The following is an 18,521-nucleotide window of genomic DNA, read 5'->3' as shown; positions in this document are numbered from 1 at the left end:
CTGGGATGAGGGCTAGGAAGGGGAAGGGGTGATAGGATATTTTCCTTAATATCCTGGGACCTTCCCAGGGTTGGCAGGGTGGGTGGGAGTGAAGTGGGGGTGGTGGTGAGGGGATGCTCAATGTCAGCCCCATCCCATCCCATCCTTGACCCATCCAGTCCTTATTCCCATCCTATCCCATGCCCAGTCCTATCCCCATTTCATTCCATCCCACCTCATTCTTTCCCATCTCAGTTGCTCCTCATTCCCACCCCATCCCTTCCCCGTTCTCATCTCAATCACTGCCAAGGATCTCTGGGATCGGCCATCCCATGGATCCCATCCCATCCCGTCCCAATCCCAATTCCGGGAATGGGCAGCGCCCCGCCAGGGGGTGCCCGCGCTGCATAAATTATGCCAATGAGGTTCCCTCAGCCGTGGTTCTGATTGGCCGCCAGCGGCGGGATATGCAAATAAAAAGATGGGCGGGGTTTATGCTGACGACCTCTCGCTCCGCGCGCGGATTGGCGGAGTGCGGCGGGTATGCTAATAAGGGGAGGCCACGCCCCCTGGCGCCGCGGGCCGCGCTTTTGTCCGGCGGGGCCGGGCCGGGCTGGATCGGGACTGAGACCGGGATCAGGACCGAGATCGGGATCAGAACCGGGATCGGGACCGGAGCCGCCCAGCGCCGGCCGAGGAGGCGCCGGCCGGGCTCTCCCTACAGGTGGGCAGCGCGGGGTGAAGGCGCCGCTCCAGCGGTGCCCGCGGGCCAGATGTGCCCCAGCTGTGCCCGGGGGGGCTGGGAACGGCTGGGCTGCTCCCTGCAGCCCCTGCTGCAGCTGGAAGGAAGGAGAGAGCCCCCGGGGCTCCGCCGGAGCCACAGCTGGAGGCACAGCTGGAGGCGCAGCCCGCGGGCCCCATCCCGGGGCCGCATCCAGAGCTCCCGGCTCTGCTGAGCCCGGCTTTGCTGAGCCCGGCTCGGGCAGGGCTGGCTCGCAGCCGGGAGCTGCTGGGGTCCCTGGGCGGAGAGAGGGCACCCCGAGCCCTGGCAGGGTCCCTGCGGCCGAGGACACGGGACACGGCGGGAGGGTGCGGGACACGGCGGGAGGATGCGGGACACGCCGCTCCTGACCGAGGCGTGTCCTCCCCGCGCCATCGCAGCCTCCGTGGCCCCGAGGAAACTTGTCAGAACTTTGCTTCTGACAGTGCCTCCTCCCCGCCGGGGCCGGAGGATTCCGGCAGAGTTTCGTCAGGGGCTGCGGAGGCGGCTCGGAGGCTCGGCCGGGGCTCTCGGAGGCTGCGGGGCCGGGAGCTGCCGCCGGCTCCTCCGGGTGAGTCGGCGGGGCCGGTTCAGCTTCAGTTCCGTGTTTTATTTAAAGGGCAGCCGTGTTCATGGCAGCCGCCGGTGCCCGAGGGTGTCGCGGGTGTCCCGTGCTCGGCCGCAGCCGCTCGGTGCCTTCCGGACAGGGCTGAAATCGCTTCTTAAAGTTCAAGGGCAGGCGGGGAGCGCGGCAGGGCAGGAGTGATGGGGATGAAAAAGCTCCAGGGAGAGCTCAGAGCCGCTCCCAGTGCCTAAAGGGGCTCCGGGAGAGCCGGGGAGGGACAAGGGATGGAGGGACAGGACACGGGGAATGGCTTCAAACTGACAAAGAGCAGGGCTGGATGGGATATTGGGGATGAATTCTTTGCTGTGGGAGGTTGAGGCCGTGGCACAGGGAAGCCGGGGCTGGTTCAGCTCAGCACAATCTCCCCGGCCTTGTCCCTGCTCCCTCTCTGCCCGGTGCTAAGAAGGGATCTCCGTGGCAGCGGCTGTGCCGGGGACAGCGGCAGCGCTCTCCAGACGGGGATTAAGGCTGTCTGTCCTTCAGGGCATTAAGGCTGTCTGTCCTTCAGGGCATAACAGCCATCCGCCCCCAGCCCCGCAGCCCGGGGATGCACCCCAGCCAGGACAGGAGGGTCCGTGTGCCAGGGAGGATGGAGGAAAGAAGAGTTCTCTGTCTTGTCGGGCTTTGCTTCGGTGCAAGTGATGGAAAAATGACATTTCCATGGTGTTTTGGTGCCTCTCCGTGGGGGTGTGGCAGTATGGGGGGACTGGGGGGGACGTGGCCCCTGGAGCTGCTGGAATTGGGGTGACACGTGGGCTTTGCAGTGATGGTGACAGGCGTGTGCTTTCAGAGGACCAGTGAGGTTTGTCAGGCTCTTCCTCGCTGTGATGGTCCCTCCCTTGTTCTAGTAGGAAATAATGCAAACTGAGAACGCAGCGTTTCCGCTTCTCTGCCCTCTTTCATGGCTATTAAAACGGGGCTCTGTGGGCTTTAAAAAAGGATTTATACACCAGGAATTTCTCCCTCCTGGAGCGCAGACATGCCTTGCCAAGTTTCAGCCCGAGGCCGTTCTGGCCTCCTTCAAACCTCTCTAAAAGAGATGCAAAACATCCATGCAAGGGCCTGGGATGGGGGTTTAGCCCCCCCTGCATCCCAGATGGGCACGGATGTGCAGGAGGGGCTTTAACCCATCCCAGGCAAAGGAATTTTGGGACACTGGGCAGGAGGGTAATTCCACATCACCCAGAGAATGTGGAGATGGAGCTGCGGGGTTTAGAGCCCCCCAATCCCCCCTGCTCTTCCCGGGGCTGACAAGGCAGTGAAGGCAGAGTGACAGCAGCCCTGACCCCCCCTTCCCTGTCACCGAGCGAGCCCTGGGGCGGAGGATGCTCCTGTCTCCTCTGCTGTCAGCACTGATAAAGCCAGGAGCCACGATGGCTCCGTGCTGGCCTGGATGGCTGCTGCTTCCCTGCCCACGCAGGATGAGCTGGGCGGGATCAGCCTCACACCTCGGTCTTTGCCCGGGGCAGGGAGTGAGACAGGGATGGGATCGGGGCAGGGATGGGACAGGGATGGGACAGGGATGGGGCAGGGAGTGGGACAGGGATGGGATCAGGGCAGGGATGGGATGGGATGGGATGGGATGGGATGGGATGGGATGGGATGGGATCGGGGCAGGGATGGGATGGGATGGGATGGGATGGGATGGGATGGGATGGGATGGGATGGGATGGGATGGGATCGGGGCAGGGATCGGGGCAGGGATGGGATGGGATGGGACCAGGGCAGGGATGGGACAGGGAGTGAGACAGGGATGGGATTGGGACAGGGATGGGACAGGGATGGGATCAGGGATATTATGGGGCAGGGAGTGGGACAAGGATGGGATCAGGGATGGGATGGGACAGGGAGTGGGGCAGGGATGGGATCCAGGCAGGGAGTGGGGCAGGGATGGGATCAGGACAGGGAGTGGGACAGGGATGGGATCAGGGCAGGGAGTGCATCAGGGATGGAATGGGATGGGGCAGGGATGGGATCAGGGCAGGGAGTGGATCAGGGATGGGATGGGATCAGGGCAGGGAGTGGGACAGGGATGGGATCAGGACAGGGAGTGGGGCAGGGAGTGGGGCAGGGATGGGATCGGGACAGGGATGGGATCTGGGATGGGATCCAGGCAGGGAGTGGGACAGGGATGAGATGGGATCAGGGCAGGGAGTGGATCAGGGATGGGATCAGGACAGGGAGTGGGGCAGGGAGTGGGGCAGGGATGGGATCAGGGCAGGGAGTGGGTCAGGGATGGGATCAGGACAGGGAGTGGGGCAGGGATGGGATCAGGACAGGGAGTGGGGCAGGGATGGGATCGGGACAGGGATGGGATCTGGGATGGGATCCAGGCAGGGAGTGGGACAGGGATGGGATCGGGGCAGGGAGTGGATCAGGGATGGGATCAGGGATGGGATCAGGGCAGGGAATGGGACAGGGATGGGATTGCTGCCTGCAGAAAGGATTCAGGAGGGACAGACAGACCTGGCAGCACCCAGCACTGCTGGCAGCATCCCCCCCTCAGCTGAGCCCCTCTGCCCTGAGCCACAATTTGGGACAGCCCTGGCTGGGATTTGTAGGGCAGGGGAGGCCTGGAGGGGCTGGTGCAGAGCAGAGTTCAGGGGTTTTTAGCTGAGGCTTTTAAATTTCTTTTTAGCTTTTTTCCCAGTTGCCTGTTGCAAAAAATCCTGGCTTTCAAAGAGGAAAATTAAAATATATGGATACATTTCTGCACACACATTTGGGATTGTTTTTGTTTGATTTGTGGCTGCTGAGCACGAAGCCACATCATTTTTCAAGCTTTTCTGTGCTCCCATAACAGGGAGAAAATCACTTAGAGGGGGGAAAAGAATCTGAGTATTTTTGCTCTTGCCACCATGCCCATCAGCAGAGGGATTTTCTGGGAAAGCAATAACTGTGGCTGGGTTTGGACTGCAGCTGCTGTGGGCTGTGCATGTGGGAATCACTGCTCAGAAATGGGGTGACAAAATGTGGGTTAGGCATGGCCTCCTTCAAGAGATGCAAAATCCCCATCCCTTGCCTGGGATGGGGTTAAAAAAACACCAGAAATGGGTTGGGAATGTTTTAACTGCCTTTATCCCAAGAGAACAGGACCCCCAGGTGATGGAGTTTTTTTGAGTTAGGTCTTAGGAGCTCTTAGAGAATTTATTACACTTGAGATAGCTTAGTTACTTTTAATGATATAAAATTAGTAGGATGGTTTTTTAGGTAGTGTTGGAAACAGAAAAAATTTAATAAAAGGCAAAATAATAAAGCTCTTGTAGAGAAAAACTGAGTTAGGGGTAAGAGGTTTTTGTTTTTTGTTAAGACACTCCACAAAAGCAATTATTTCCTTTGTTCTCTTCTTTTTTTAGTGAATTACTTAGGTGGGAGTTTTTGGCCTTTGCTTAATTGGGCAGCCCCAGGTTTGAGGTGAAGTCCTAAAGGTCTTGTGAGGTATCTTTTTACCCAATTGAGGAGAGAAACTTTTGGGCTTTTTTTGCCTTTTTAAGTAGACAAAGAATAATTTGGTCACTCTGTCAATAGCAAACACAATCCTACACCCAGGCTCCTTTCACCCAGCACTCTCCTGTGGGAATCCTGAGCATGGTGTTTGGGGCTCCTCATGGCTCTGGGATCCTGCAGAGCTCCAGGTGGGATGGGAGGCACTTGGTGGGGATCTCTGGGATGTGTGTAAGGACTTGGGGCTGGAAACATCCCAGCCCAGGGAGGAGCTAAAGCCAAAATCCCTCTTTGGTTTCAGTAGCTCCGAGTCTGAAGAATCCTGTGGGCAGCCCCGGTGGCATGAGAAGCTGTGGAGCATCTCCAGGTGTAGGGAATGGAGTTATCCACTCAGTGTGGGGGAGAAAACCTCATGCAAACCCCCCAGGAGGTTTGCAAGACCCTAAGGGATGCTTTGGGGTTTGCTCCTGCTTGAAATCCCCAAGGATGCAGGCAGGGCTGGGAGCAAGGCTGGTGCAAGGATGATGCCCTTGACGCCAGGCAGGGCTGGAAAATAACCTCAAACCTCACAAACACCCAAGGAATTTGCAGAACTGAGGCTTGGGAGAGGATCAGAGGACTTTTCCCAGAGCATGTGGGTGCTGTGGATAGGTTTACTCCTCATCACCCCCATCCCCCAGCCAGCAGCACCCCAAAATCACCACAGCACCCCAAAATCACCACAGCACCCTCTGGCTAAGAGCAGCCACCCCAGGCATCATGCTGTGGTTTCATTAGCTCATCAAGCTGTCCTCTGCGTGCCACTAATTACACATTAACGAGCTGGCTTAATTGGCTGCCTGTGAATGTGCCAAGACAGGCCACAGTGCCTGGGTGCAGCCACAGCACCCCTGGGAGTGTGAGCAGCATCCCAGGCTGGGGCCAGCTGGACCCTCCCTGTGGAAATCTGGGGGAATTTCTAAGGATGGCTGAATTTTGGGGCTTTAAAGCTTAATTCAAGTCTCCTGGAAAATCTTTGTGCTGATGTTTTATGGGCTAATTGCTGATGGTCCCAGGGATCTCCCTCCCCTCTCTTCCTACGGCATTTTGCTCTGAAATGGATTAAAAAATAAAGGTTTTGATAGAAAATGCTGCAGGAGGAGAGTTCAGCCCCCACTGCGCAGGGCCGGATGGGGTTAAAACTTTTGTGGCCACCTGCAAACTTGCAGGAAACATCATTTCCTCCTTCTGCAAAAGCTGGGCTGCCCCACAGGCACAGGAAGGTTTCGGGGTGCTCGGTTTTCATGGGGTCACAGTGATGGGGATGTCCTGAGGCTGCTGGTACAGGGTGAGTGTCCCTGCATGGGGCTGGAGGTGCCTGGTTTGACCCCCCAAGCCAAAATTTGGGCTTATGGGGCTCCAATCCAGCAGAGGGGTTGGGAACCCCGTGGCCTTTCTTGCCACACTCCACATTTGGGGTTTTGGTATCCGGCTGCTGGTGGAAACCCCGTGCGGGGGTGAGGGGGGAGCTCATGCTTTGGGATCATCATGGGAATTTTTGTATCAGGTCTCTGCTGTGACCCCACATCCAGAGGGCTCTTTGGGGTGCTCCTGCCCCCCCAGCACTGCTGGTGGTCCCCAGGGTGTGGCTGCCCAGCTGGGGTGACATCCACAGGGTGCCAGCATGGCCTGGGTGTTCCCGGGGTGGGGGACAAACCTTTTGGGGTGGCCCTGAGGGGCTCCTTCCCCACGAGGACCTGGCAGAGATGTGGCAGCTCCAGCTTCAGGGTGGGATGCAGAGGTGGGGGGGTCTGATCCGAGGGTGTCCCCACCATCATCGGGGGTTGTTGTTGTCCCCGGGATTTGGGGGACAGGGAAGACACATCAAACAGAGCGCACCATGTCCCGCTGAGCATGCCTCCCTCTCCCCCGGCGCCCCCAGGACGCGGCGGCGATGCTGTGACCTACATTCGCGACAAGGAGGTCCCCAGCCCGCCGCCACCGCCGCCGGGCCATGAAGCGACACAAGTGAGGGGCCATGGCCAGCCCGGCACCATGGCTGCGCTGGACACAAACAGAGCTGACGCGCTGGCACGGCGAGGAGGAGGAGGAGGAGGAGGAGGAGGAGGAAGAAGACGACTTTGAAAGGCGGATGGACGAGGATGGGGTCATCGGCCTGGGGGAGGGTGCCAGGAGCCCCCCGTGGGGTGAGTCCTGCCCACAAGGGGTGGTCCCAAATGTCGCCGGAGCTGCTGGAGAGGGGGGGCCGGGGACACGGGCTGGGCGTGGGTGGCCACAGCCCCGCGGTGCCGCTGTTTTGCAGGTGGCAGTGAGGAGCTGGAGGAGGGGTCCCCGGCGCAGGAGGGGCCGTGGCACCCGCGGCAGGAGCCGGCCGAGGAGGATGAGGAGCGGGGCAGCTCCGGGGCGGACGAGGGGCCCTGGGGGGCGGAGAGCGATGGGGACCCCGACCCCGAGCTGTCCTCTGGGGGCTGCTGGGGCTCGGGCTCCAGCGGCAGCCCCGAGGCCGTGAGGGCCGGCCGGGCTCTGTGCCGGCCCCGGGGCTGCAGCACGGACGGGGGTGACACCTCAGGGCTCTCGGACGCCAGCCCTGGCCCTGGCCCCCCGTCCCGCCAGCACCGGGGCTGGGGCACGGCCGGGGACACCATCGGGGGGCACAGGCAGGAGTGGAGCCCGAGACGGAGCCTCCCCCCGCAGCTCTCCCCCGATGGCCCCAGCCCCGAGCGTGTGCCCGAGCCCCAGAGAGCTGGCACAGGGATGGCGCCTGCTGGCTCGGCACCCACCGGGCAGCCCCAGGGCGCCGGGAATGCCCCGGCACCCCAAGGGCACGGCAGATCCCGGGTGCCCAAGAAAGCAGCGCCCGCCGTGGTGCCCCCCAAACCCGCCCGGCAGTCGCGGTCCCTGAGCCCCCGGAGGCGAACGGGTGCCAAGGGGACAAAGGATCCCTCGGGAACGGGCACCGAGGGCACCCAGTACGGCCGAGGGCGCCTCAACCACCCCCTGCCCGACCTGTCCAAGGTGGAGGCGCGGGTGAAGTTCGACCAGAGCTACCGCCCGCCCCGGGGCCGGGTGCTGCCCGCCCGCCCCCGCGGCCCCATCGGCTTCAAATCCCCGGCCGAGATCGTCCGGGAGGTGCTGCTGAGCAGCGGCGAGGGGGCGTCCCCGCAGCCCCCCAGCACGGCCGGGCTGCCGCAGGAGTTCAGGTCCCCCAGACAAGCCACGGCGCTGGTGCAGCAGCTCCAGGTAACGCCCGGCTCCCCCCGTTCAGCCGTACTGGGAGGGTCTGCAGGGTGGGGGAACATGGGGGTGTCACTGCCTCTGGGGCATCCATGGGGGTGTGGTGCTGGTCACCCTTTCCCGGTTCCTGCATGGAGCTGGCGAGGAGGGAAGGAGCAGGGATGTGGGCAGTGCTCAGCCTGGGGACAGGATGCTCGTGTCCCCCCGGGATGGTGGTCACCCCCGCAGAGCTTGTGACCCTCAGGATGTTTGTCCTCCTGGGAGGACAGGGGGCTCTCCCCACGCGGAGAAAAGGGGGTCACATCTGCACAGAGGGGTTGGGTGTTTCGGGGAGGGGGTTCCTACAGCCCACGCATGGGACTCCCCCTCCGTGCTGTCCCCACACAGGGCTGCCTCCCCCCTTTAGCACCCACCCCTCGGGCATCCCCCGTGCCGGGTGCTGTCCCCCACTGGTGTCCCCTCCCTGCAGGACGATTACCACAAGCTGCTGACCAAGTATGCCGAGGCTGAGAACACCATCGACCAGCTGCGCCTGGGCGCCAGGGTGGGTGGGGGCTTCAGGACGCCTGGGGGGGTTCCCCTCTCTGCTCCCCCCTCCCTGAAGTTATGAGTTGTGCCTTCCTCCCCCGGCCCCCCTCCTCTTCCTCCTCCTGGGGAGCTGCGGTTGAGCGGTCCCAGCCCAGGGACGGGGTTGAGGCCACCGCAGAGCCCACAGCAGCCCGGGGAGCATGGCGCCCCCCTCGTCTGGCACGGTCCCCTCCGTGCCAGGGCGGTGGCTCAGCCCGATTGTCCCCGGAATGGCGGGACACGTCTCTGAGATGGCAGGAAGCGCGTCCCCGTGTCACCTCTGCCACCGCGTGGGTGGGGAAACTGAGGCAGGGCTGTGCCAGCCGCCCCCCCGCACGCGTGTCCCCACCTTCACCGCACCCACTGCTGTGCCCATGGGGTGCTTCAGGGTGCCCCGGGGCACGGTGGGTGGGTCGGGGTGCGGGCTGGCTGCCCAAACCCGCTCTCCCTGCCCAGGTGAGCCTGTTCTCCGACCCGCCCCAGCCCAGCCGCAGCCTCGCCATGGGCACCGTGGCCACCGGGAGCCGAGTGATGACCCTGAGCATCCCACAGGCACGGACAGCGGCTCTGGGCATGGCCACAGCCCCGGCCACAGCCCCGGCCTCGCCAGCTGCAGGTGTGTTGGTCCACATCCCACAGCCCCACACCTCACAGGTGTGTTGATCCACATCCCAGAGCCCCACACCTCGCTGGTGTGTTGATCCACATCCCACAGCCCCACACCTCACAGGTGTGTTGATCCACATCCCACATCCCAGAGCCCCACACCTCACAGGTGTGTTGATCCACATCCCAGAGCCCCACATCTCACAGGTGTGTTGATCCATGTCCCCTGTCCTGCTCACGGCCCTCCTGCTCTGCTTCTGGGAGGATTGTCCCCCACAGCCCCTTCCCCATGCTGGTGTCACCACTGCTGCAGTGTCATTGTCCTCGTGTTTTCTCACAGCTGCAGCCCCAGGACCATCAGAGCAGGGGGGTTCACCCCAGCCTCGGTCCCCTCCTCTGCCCGGGGGGTGCTGCCCCACCTGCCCCGGGCCGTGCTGCTGCCCCGGCCCCCGGCTCACCCGGGCCCTGGCAGGGCAGAGCCGCAGGCTGCAGGCACAGGTAGGGACTGGGGGGCTGCTGGGGGGCTGGGTGTGGAGAGGTGTGGGAATTGGGAGCTGTAGAGGGGGGTGCTGAGGGGCTGCGTGGAATAGGGGTTTTGGGGAGTGCTGGCTGCAGGGAGGGGATTTGGGGAGAGTTTTGAGGGGGGACTATGGGGATAAGCGGGGGAGGCGCTGCAGGGGGGCAGCTGTGGAGGGGATCTAGATCAGAGGGGTTGGGGGAGATGCTGTGGGGAGGGGGAGTGTTGTGGGGTGCTGGGGAGGGAGAAAGGGAAAGGAAAGGAAAGGAAAGGAAAGGAAAGGAAAGGAAAGGAAAGGAAAGGAAAGGGGAAAGGAAAGGAAAGGGAGAGGGCGAGGGCTGCAGTGGGGGATTGCACTGGAGCAGTCCCTGGGGATGCTTCATATGGGGGGTCTAGGACGTGCAGAGGGGGCACAGCAGGGCCATGCTCAGCCCATACAACTCCGGCCAGGTGGAATCCTTCGAAAGCTGGGTGCGTGCAGGGACCCCCACACCCTCGGAACAGCTCCAGGTGCGTCAGCCCCTTCCCCGACCCCAGCCTGGGGGCATGGGGCATGCCCGGGGCCCATTGGACATGCTCAGACACCGCTCTTGTGCCGCAGAGGATGAGGATGCTGAAGGACGCGCAGGATGCCCTGGAGCGGGAATACCTGCGGGGCCGGCAGCAGCTCCCAGCGACTGCGGGGGGCTTTGATCCTGACCGGTACAGGCTCCATCCCCCTGACACCCCCTCCCCAGAGGCCCCGGAGAGTCCCCGGGGGTCGCTGTCCCCCCCGCACTGATGGCTGGTGTCTTGCAGGGCAGTGGAAGGGGAGATTTACCGCCTGGGGCTGCGCCTGGAGGGGCTGAAGGAGCGGCTGGAGCCGGGGGCCAGGCGGCAGCCCCACCCTCAGCCCCTCCCTCAGCCCCCCCCTCAGCACCCTCTGCAGCCCCCCTGCCCCCCAGCCTCGTCCCCACCACCGGCCGCCCACTCCCCATGCCCCAAGGTGAGCTGGGGGTGCAAAGGTTCCCCACCCCACTGCATTCATGGGGGGTTGCCCCTCTCACCCCCTTGTGCCCACAGAGCCCTGCGCTGGTGGAGGATCCTCAGGGGACAGCAGAGGACAGCGAGGGGGTGGCAGGGGGGCTGCCCTGGCCCCTCTGGCACAAGCAGCGCCAAGTGGAGGAGGATTTTGGGGACCTGCTGGAGCAGTGAGTGCCCTCACAGCGGGGCAGGGGGGGCACGGCCACAGGGCATGTCCCCAAAGCCACCTGCTCCTGCCCGTGGGTCCCCCAGGTACAAGCACTTCAAGTCCTTGCCGGAGTCGCTGAGCCTGGAGCGGCTGAGCCTGGTGGGGAGCCAGTCCCAGGAGGAGGTGGATGCACCCACGGCAGGGGACAGTGGCCCCAGCAAGGTCCCCTGCAGGACACGGTCACTCGAGGAGGAGCCCAACCTCGAGCCCTTGGCCTTGTAAGTGCTGTGGAGGCAGGGGTGAGCAGGTTTGATGTCAGATCTCCAGTTTTATTTACCTTGGGGTTAACAGTTTTACCATGGGGCCTCCTCCATGGCAGAGCTGGACCAGGACATTTCCCCGTGTCTGGGGTTTCTCTGCCCCATCATTCCCTCTCCATCCCCTCCCCACAGGCGCCTGCCACAGAGAAGAGCTGCGACCCTTCCCCCCAGAGAACTCCCAAACCTGGAGGAGACACTGGGCCACCCCTCCCCTGCCACTGCTGAGGAGCCACCAGCCTCTGCCAAGCCCCCCCTGGGGGTCCCTGGGCCACCACGGGTGTCCCTGTCCCTCGGTGGGACAGGCAGCGGTGCCACCCAGCCCGGGCCCCGCAAGGTGAGTCCCTGGGACTGTGGATCCCTGCCTGGGACCCCCCCAGAGCCCCCCGGGCTGCTGGGCACCCACCCTGCTGTCCCTCTGCAGGAGCAGCAGCGCATCGTGTCCCCAGAGACCGACAGTGGCTTCGTGGGCTCGGAGGCCAGCAGGGTGTCACCCCCCGTGCACACCCCTGAGCACCATCCCCCTGGCCCCAGGTATGGCTCTGCCCACGGGATTTGGGGGATTTGAGGAGCAGGGATGGCAGAGAGGCACCGAGGGTGTGGGGAGCAGGGTTGGAGATGTGCAGATGATCTTTCAGTTCCTTCCAACCCAAGCTGCTGTCCTGCAATTCAATGATTCTATCAGCTTTGCTGAGAATCATCTTTTGGAATCAGTTTCCTGATACCTGAGCTAGCAACACTTTCTTCAACTCACACTGCAGTAAGCGTACTCTTCCTCACAATGTGTTGCCATGATGATGCTCTTGGGATATAAAAAGAAGATAGTTTAAAAAGAGTAGCTCTTTTAAAAAAGACAAGCTCCCGTGGCCAGGGGGAGCCCTGGGGCTGCCCACATGACCCATCCCTTCCGCAGGGCTCCGGGCTCTCTGGGACCCTCCGTCCCCATCCCCAGCAGGCTCCGTTCCCCACGGGAGAGAGAGATGACCCCGCTTCCCTCGGAGACGGCACTGATGGGCATCTACCTCCCAGAGGGCACAGGGGGGCCCCCCAGCAGCCCCTCTCAGAGCAGCTCCCCCCCTCGCTGGGCTGAGGGCAGCGAGGTGGGGCCAGACCCCGACGGTGATGGCAGTGAGTACACAGGACTCGGCGAGGGTGAGAGATCTGGGGGGCCCTGGCTCTGTGGCTCTGGTTGTTGGGGTTCCCAGCCCTCCTCGTGGTGCTGATGTCACCCTCCCTGGAGGGAGGTGTGTTCCAGTCTCTGCTCGACGGTCCCAGCTCACTGTGCTCCCCTTGCTTCCCCAGCTCACACGGACTCAGAGGTGGCAGCCAGGATCTGTGCCAGCGCCGGTGGCCACCCCCCAGCCATGGCCAGGAGCCCCACCAGCCCCCTGCCCTCCCCACAAACGCCATCCCCCACCCTCCTGTCCCCCGACCTGCCGTCCCTCGACCCGGCTCACTGTGACCTGCTGGGCTCCCGTCTGGAGCGCGAGTGAGTGGCTGTGTCCCAGCACCCCAAACCAGGCCAGACCCCCGTGGGTGACACAGGGACCCCCCAAAGGCACCCACAGGGCACTGGATGCCAGCCCAGGCTTGGTTTTGGCGGGGGGTCCCAGAGGGATCTGGGAGGGAGGTGCTGATGCTCCCCAAGGGCCACCAGCACCGCTGGGGTCCCTGCTGGCTGCCCCCCCTCACTGGGACATGTGTCCTGGGGCAGCCAGGCCATCCGGGCGCTGCAGGACGAGGTGTGGCGGCTGCGGCGGAGGCTGGAGGAGAGCCTGTGCCACTCCCGCAGCTACCCCGAGGGAAAAGGCACTCCCGGTGTCACCCCGGCCCGGAGGCAGCCGGTGGCCAGCGGAGCATCGGCCCCGCAGGACGCGACACCCTCGGGGTAGGTGGCAGGGGGGACACCCCCAGCCTCAGCCTGTCCCCATCTCTGCTGTAAGCAGGGAGGGGTTTGGCTTGAGGGGACTGCCAGCCTGGTGGGTGGAGGTGCTGACAGTGGAGGTGGTGACAGCATTTCTGTCCCCTGCGCAGGGAGCCGAGCCCCCCTGTGCGGGGCAGGGCGGCCCCCAGGGTCACACCCATGCGGAGGGGAAGGTCGGCATCGCTGCCACGGAGCAAGCCCGAGCTGGACCTCGGTAAGTGGGGTGGGGACAGAGGGGACCCGCTCCTCCCTGCGTGCCACTTGCCCTCCCCATAATGCTGTGGGGCTGCAGGACCCTGGGGTCCTGGTGGTCCCACGGAGCCCGCAGTGCTCAGCCTGGGGTGGGTCCTGCAGGTCTGCAGCTGGGTCCCGGCGGATGCCACCCCCCTTCCCTGTCCTCCACCGCAGCCTCCGAGTCAGAGCCCGGGCCCCGGGCACCCCCCGCCCTGCGGAAGCACCTTGGGAAGGCCCCGGGGCCGGTGACATTCCGGGGACAGCACGCAGGTGGGTGCTGGTGGCGGTCGGTGGTGGGGCTGCCCCCGCCCTGGGGACCCTGGCCATGCTCACGCTGGGGTTTGGCAGGGACACGGTACCAGGCAGGGACACCACGTGCCACCCCGGCACCCCGGGAAGAGCCGGGCACCTCGGGCTGTCCCCGATGTCACAGGGGCAGGACGGCATCAGGTGAGTGGTGCTCAGCCCCTGCCCTTCCCTACCACCGCTAACAGCTGCTAATGACCCTAATTAATTAACTGGAGAGGCTTAGGGAGGGGACAGACAAACCCATTCCTCATGGCCTGAGGCTCTCCTCACTGTCCCTTGGCCAGACCCCATTGTCCCCAAGGGCAATGCCCTGACCTCGTGGGGATCCTGCATGGGTCAAGCCCCCCTTGGCATTTGTGCCTGTATGGGCAGAAATAGCTGGCATTCCCTGGGATTGCTGGGATTCCCTGGGATTGCTGGGATTCCCTGGGTTTCCAGGTGTCACTGGCAGCACTGTCACCTGTCCCCAGCCCTGTCCCAGGTGCCAGTGCAGAGCCCACCTTTGCAGACCCCCCCTTTTCCTGCAGGGAAAGCCCCCTCCGCATCTCACCATCCCCCCAAACCACTCAGCTCTTCCCAACCATCCCTGGCTGGCCGTGCAGGGGCCATTCCTGATGTCCTCTCTCCACAGCTGCATTTGGGGGAGGTGACACTCCCAGGCACCCCCAGCACAGCACCCCCAGGAGAACGTCCTGCCCCACCTGCCGGGCACCCACGGGCAGCAGGGACACAGCCACACATGGTGGGTGACAAGGGTGACACATGCCTGGAACAGCTCCTCACCATGTGGGGGCTGGCTGCTGGGACAAGGGACAACCTCAGCCCCCTGATGATGGCAGGGGACTGTGCCCACCCCGTGTGGCACAGGGGGTGATGGCACTGGGGCTGACACTCCATGGGCACCCCTGGGGACACCAAACCCCCATGGGGACACTGCACCCCCATGGGGACATCTAACCCCCTTCCTCCCTCAGCAGAGCATGTCCCTGGTGGCTCCTGTCCCCCAGGTCCCCAGGCTGGAGCCCAGAAGCTGGAGCAACCTGGAATTTGGTACTTGGCAGCCACCCCTGCTGCCACCGTCTGCCTGGCACCCGTCCCCCTCGTGCCTTACGTGCCCTCCATGCTGTAAGGATGCCCTGGGGCTGGGAGGGGGTTCAGGGGGGGTCAGCATCCCCCAGGGGTGGAGGGGGAACCCAGGAGGGGCTGTCCCCACCCCAGGGATCCACTGTGGGGTGACACTGCCACTGGCTCCTCTGTGCTCAGGGGGTGGTGCTGTGGGGTGGGCCTGGAGGAGATGGGGAAGAGGGATGGACACAAGGTGGGGTGGTGGCACAGACCCCATCACTGAGCCCAGGTTCCTTCTTCTTCCCAGCTACTGCTCCCCAGCAGTTCCTACCTCAGCCCCAGCCCTGGCCGGGGTCCCCCTCGGTGTCCCCCGGCGGGCAGAGCGTCCCCCCCGGCCCCAGGGCCACCAGCGCCGCCTGAGCCTGGAGCTGGAGGAGCTGGAGGAGCTGAACTGGTGCCTGGGCCGGGCTGTGGAGGCTGCCCAGAGCGCCAGGCTGAGCTCCAGCCGCATCAGCCGGGCCCTGGCCGCAGAGCTGGGCCGGCCACGGGGCTCCTGCCTCTTCTGAGGGCCCTGCTGGCACCTCCAGGGCCTCCGTGACACACGAGAGGGGGATGGAGCCCTCAGTGTCCCTCACTGTGTGCTCCCTGTCCAACATGGGGGCAGCGGTGCCTCCAGCCCCTCCGTGCCGCCCGGAGAGGAGGATGGGCCCCTCAGTGTCCCTCACTGCATGCCCCCAGCGAAACCTAGGGCAGCAGGGCCAGAGGTGCCTCCAGACCCTCCATGCCACCAGGAGAGGAGGATGGGCCCCTCAGTGTCCCTGCACTGTGTGCTCCCTGCCAAACCTGGGACCAGTAGGGCCAGAGGCGCCTCCAGAGTCCCTGTGCCACCAGGAGAGGAGAATGGGCCCCTCAGAGTCCCTGCACTGTGTGCTCCCTGCCAATCCTGCAGGGCCAGAGGTACCTCCAGACCTTCTGTGCTAGCAGGAGAGGAGAATGGGCCCTTCAGTGTCCCTGCACTGTGTGCTCCCTGCCAAACCTGGGGCAGCAGGGCTAGAGGCACCTCCAGAGTCTCCATGCCACCAGGAGAGGAGAATGGGCCCTTCAGTGTCCCTGCACTAGGTGCCCCCTGCCAAACCTGGGCCACAAGGGCTGGAGGTACCTCCAGGCCCTCCATGCCACCAGGAGAGTGGGATGGGCCCCTCAGTGTCCCTCACTGCATGCCCCCTGCCAAACCTGGGCATGCAGTGCCAGAGGTACTTCCAGACCCTCTGTGCCACCAGGAGAGGAGGATGGGCCCTTCAGTGTCCCTGTCCTGTGTGCCTCTTGCCAAACCTGGGGCCAGCAGGGCTGAAGGTGCCTCCAGGCCCTCTGTGCCACCAGGAAAGGGGAATGGAGCCCTCATTGTCCCTGCACTGTGTGCTCCCTGCCAAACCTGGGGCCAGCAGGGCTGCAGGTACCTCAGGGGTTCCTGCCCTGGCTGCCACCCCCTTCCTGCCCTCCCTGCAGTCCCTGCATGGCCTGTCCATCTGTCTGTCCATCTCCAGGAGCCCCCAAGCTGCAGGAGGGGGGAAGGTGAGGGCAGGAGTGTCCAGCATTCTGCAGCACCATCCCTTGGGAGCAGCAGGGTGTCCCACTAGGGCCATGGCCACCCCACCCTGAGCACTTCTGGGGTGCTCTGACCTCGTGTGGGTCCAGCCCCCTTGGCAGCTGTGTTTACCTCTGTGCCTGTGTGGGCAGAATTCCCTGGCATTCCCTGGCATTCCCTATTCCACCCTTTCCAGGCCTCCTCAGGGGGCTCTGCCCTCTGCCCTTGGACTTGAAGCCAGCAGGATCCTCCCTGGGGAAATTTATTTTTTTGTTGGTTTTTATGTGAATTTTTTAGCTAATGAGCAGCTAAATCACTCTTTGGAGTGTTGATTGATGATCTATAATGTGTGTGTGTGATATATGTGTATCTATAAATGGATATATCTAGATAGGCATATCTATATTTAGTTTTCTGTCTATATCTAGAGAGACAGATATAAATAGATCTGTGTATGTCCAGATCTGTATCTGATTCTATAGATATATCTTTCTACAGATACATATATATAAATACTCTGGTTTGCATTTCCAGCACAACCCTTAGGGCATTTGTGAGGTTTTTTCTGGTCATCCCTGGATGTGGCCACCCACAGCATCATCCAGGCAGAAAATAAAATGAAGGATTTGAGGTTTTCCCCCTGGGATCCTCAGGGAAGCTGGGCTGGTTGAAGAGAACCAAAGCAGGTGTGGGGCTGTGGAGCCCCTGTTCCTCCCAGCTGGGTTTCTGAGGAGTTCATTCCTATTTTTTAGGGAAAAGGATGTGGTTGGGGCAGCTTTTCCTGGTATGGGTCCAGCCAAACCCCCTGCTCCACCCCCAGCACCTCAGCCTGTGTTTATCTGTAGGACCTACCTGAAGTGCCAGTGTCAAATGTATTTATTTATCTTTTATTTGTTGTACAAATACCCACATTTGGAGGGAGGGATCAGTGAGGGACTCGGGTCTGGAGCTTCCAAGCTCCTCCTGAGCCTGATCCTGAGATGAGGCGTTGGGAATCGGGCTGTCCCTTCCCCCTTTTTTGGGCCAAGAGGGCTGGGTTTGGGGGATTTTAAAGAGGTTTGGGGGATTTTAAAGAGGTTTGGGGACCTTAAAAGAGGTTTGGGGGATTTTAAAGAGGTTTGGGGAGTTTAAAAGAGGTTTTATTTGTCTCTGGTTGCCTCTGCTCATGCCTGTGCCCCAAGCTGGAAGCTGTGACTCCCCCAGCCCAGGCAGGGCATGATAGGAAGATGTGGAAAGTGTGGTTAATTATTCCAAATGCAGTAGCCAGGACCAAATGCTGTTTGTTTTCCCTTATCCCCTATTTTTTAACACCCAGCAGAGCCACTGGGCTGGTATTTTGTACGAAGAAATCACCTATTTTTGAAGGAAATAAATGCAGTTGGATGACTCGTGTGCTGATTTTCCTTCCCAAAGCCACTCCTAGGGGGAGGTTTGATATCACCACACCAGAAGCCCTCCCTTGGGGTTAGAGGGAATATTTTCCCATGCCTTTTCCCTGTTTTCCTGGCCCTGAGGGAGCAGCAGAGCACAGCCCCAGTTGCACTAGGGATGGAGATCGCTTTTATTTAGTCACTCGAGTGCTTTAGTACAGAAGAACAGATATACAGAGATGATACATGTTTGTGCTTCAACACTTTCAAACATTTAGATTCCAGTAATTTCAAGGTAAACAAGTTCCAAGACAGACTAGATTATTTTTTTTTAAAGTTTTCCTTTTTGATAAATTATTTTTTATATAAATAACTGTAACAGAAAAAATAATAATAATAATAATGTCCAACATACAAGATCCTGAAGCATTTGCATTGCTAAACCAAAGAGGAACAGAAACGGGCTGGGAGACCAAAGGGGAACCAACAAATATCAGTGCAATGATACAGCCTTTGCCCTAAAAATATATATTTAACTTTATGGGCAAGGAGCAGACGGGAAGGGAAGGGAAAGGGGGGGCTAACCACCAACAAGGCAAGAAAGAGCAATTTTAGGGTAGGAAAAGGGGGCTCACAGCCTTCAGGGGGAAGAGAACAAAACCATAGACCCCAAAATATTGCAGTGCATCTAAAGGCGAGGGACAAGGGGGGCAATCCAGGGGCGTCAAATAAAAACCCAACTAAAATCAGAGGTTGGGGGAAATCACTATACACCAAGCTCGTAAGAACGTCACAAGACACAGTCATTAATATA

The 18,521-nt window shown here is 61.7% G+C and overlaps 1 protein-coding gene across 3 annotated transcripts; it reads left to right on the top strand.

Moving 5' to 3' along the window:
* Window positions 1-513: 513 nt before the first annotated feature.
* AKNA (AT-hook transcription factor) lies at window positions 514-17,723 on the top strand. Of its 3 annotated transcripts, XR_013184970.1 has the most exons (23): window positions 514-703; window positions 6,730-6,994; window positions 7,111-8,048; window positions 8,512-8,586; window positions 9,066-9,225; window positions 9,556-9,713; window positions 10,183-10,242; window positions 10,334-10,434; window positions 10,531-10,717; window positions 10,795-10,922; window positions 11,008-11,181; window positions 11,356-11,557; window positions 11,645-11,754; window positions 12,134-12,348; window positions 12,523-12,709; window positions 12,935-13,108; window positions 13,255-13,358; window positions 13,499-13,648; window positions 13,727-13,828; window positions 14,319-14,429; window positions 14,662-14,812; window positions 15,060-17,413; window positions 17,454-17,723. XR_013184970.1 is itself a non-coding variant. In XM_077189421.1 (22 exons), the coding sequence occupies exons 2-22, from the start codon at window positions 6,826-6,828 to the stop codon at window positions 15,316-15,318; spliced, it is 3,912 nt and encodes a 1,303-aa protein (XP_077045536.1). In that variant the 5' UTR covers window positions 514-703; window positions 6,730-6,825; the 3' UTR covers window positions 15,319-17,723. The 3 variants fall into 3 exon arrangements, 2 of the variants coding, with proteins under 2 accessions (XP_077045536.1, XP_077045535.1); XM_077189421.1 differs by having other exon boundaries at window positions 14,665-14,812; window positions 15,060-17,723; XM_077189420.1 differs by having other exon boundaries at window positions 15,060-17,723.
* Window positions 17,724-18,521: the final 798 nt, after the last annotated feature.

The sequence above is a fragment of the Agelaius phoeniceus genome, chromosome 21 (assembly GCF_051311805.1).
Source record: "Agelaius phoeniceus isolate bAgePho1 chromosome 21, bAgePho1.hap1, whole genome shotgun sequence".
In the NCBI taxonomy this organism is placed as follows: Eukaryota; Metazoa; Chordata; class Aves; order Passeriformes; family Icteridae; genus Agelaius; species Agelaius phoeniceus.
The sequence above is the reverse complement of the archived record's forward strand: the minus strand, read 5'-3'. Positions and strand labels throughout refer to the sequence as shown.

Excerpts from the sequence above, each read along its gene's own strand:
- AKNA (XM_077189420.1), top strand. The coding sequence starts at position 6,826 with ATGGCCAGCCCGGCACCATGGCTGCGCTGGACACAAACAGAGCTGACG. Across the intron at positions 10,435-10,530 it reads GGGGGCTTTGATCCTGACCG|GGCAGTGGAAGGGGAGATTT; the intron begins GTACAGGCTCCA and ends GGTGTCTTGCAG. Across the intron at positions 13,359-13,498 it reads CAAGCCCGAGCTGGACCTCG|GTCTGCAGCTGGGTCCCGGC; the intron begins GTAAGTGGGGTG and ends TGGGTCCTGCAG.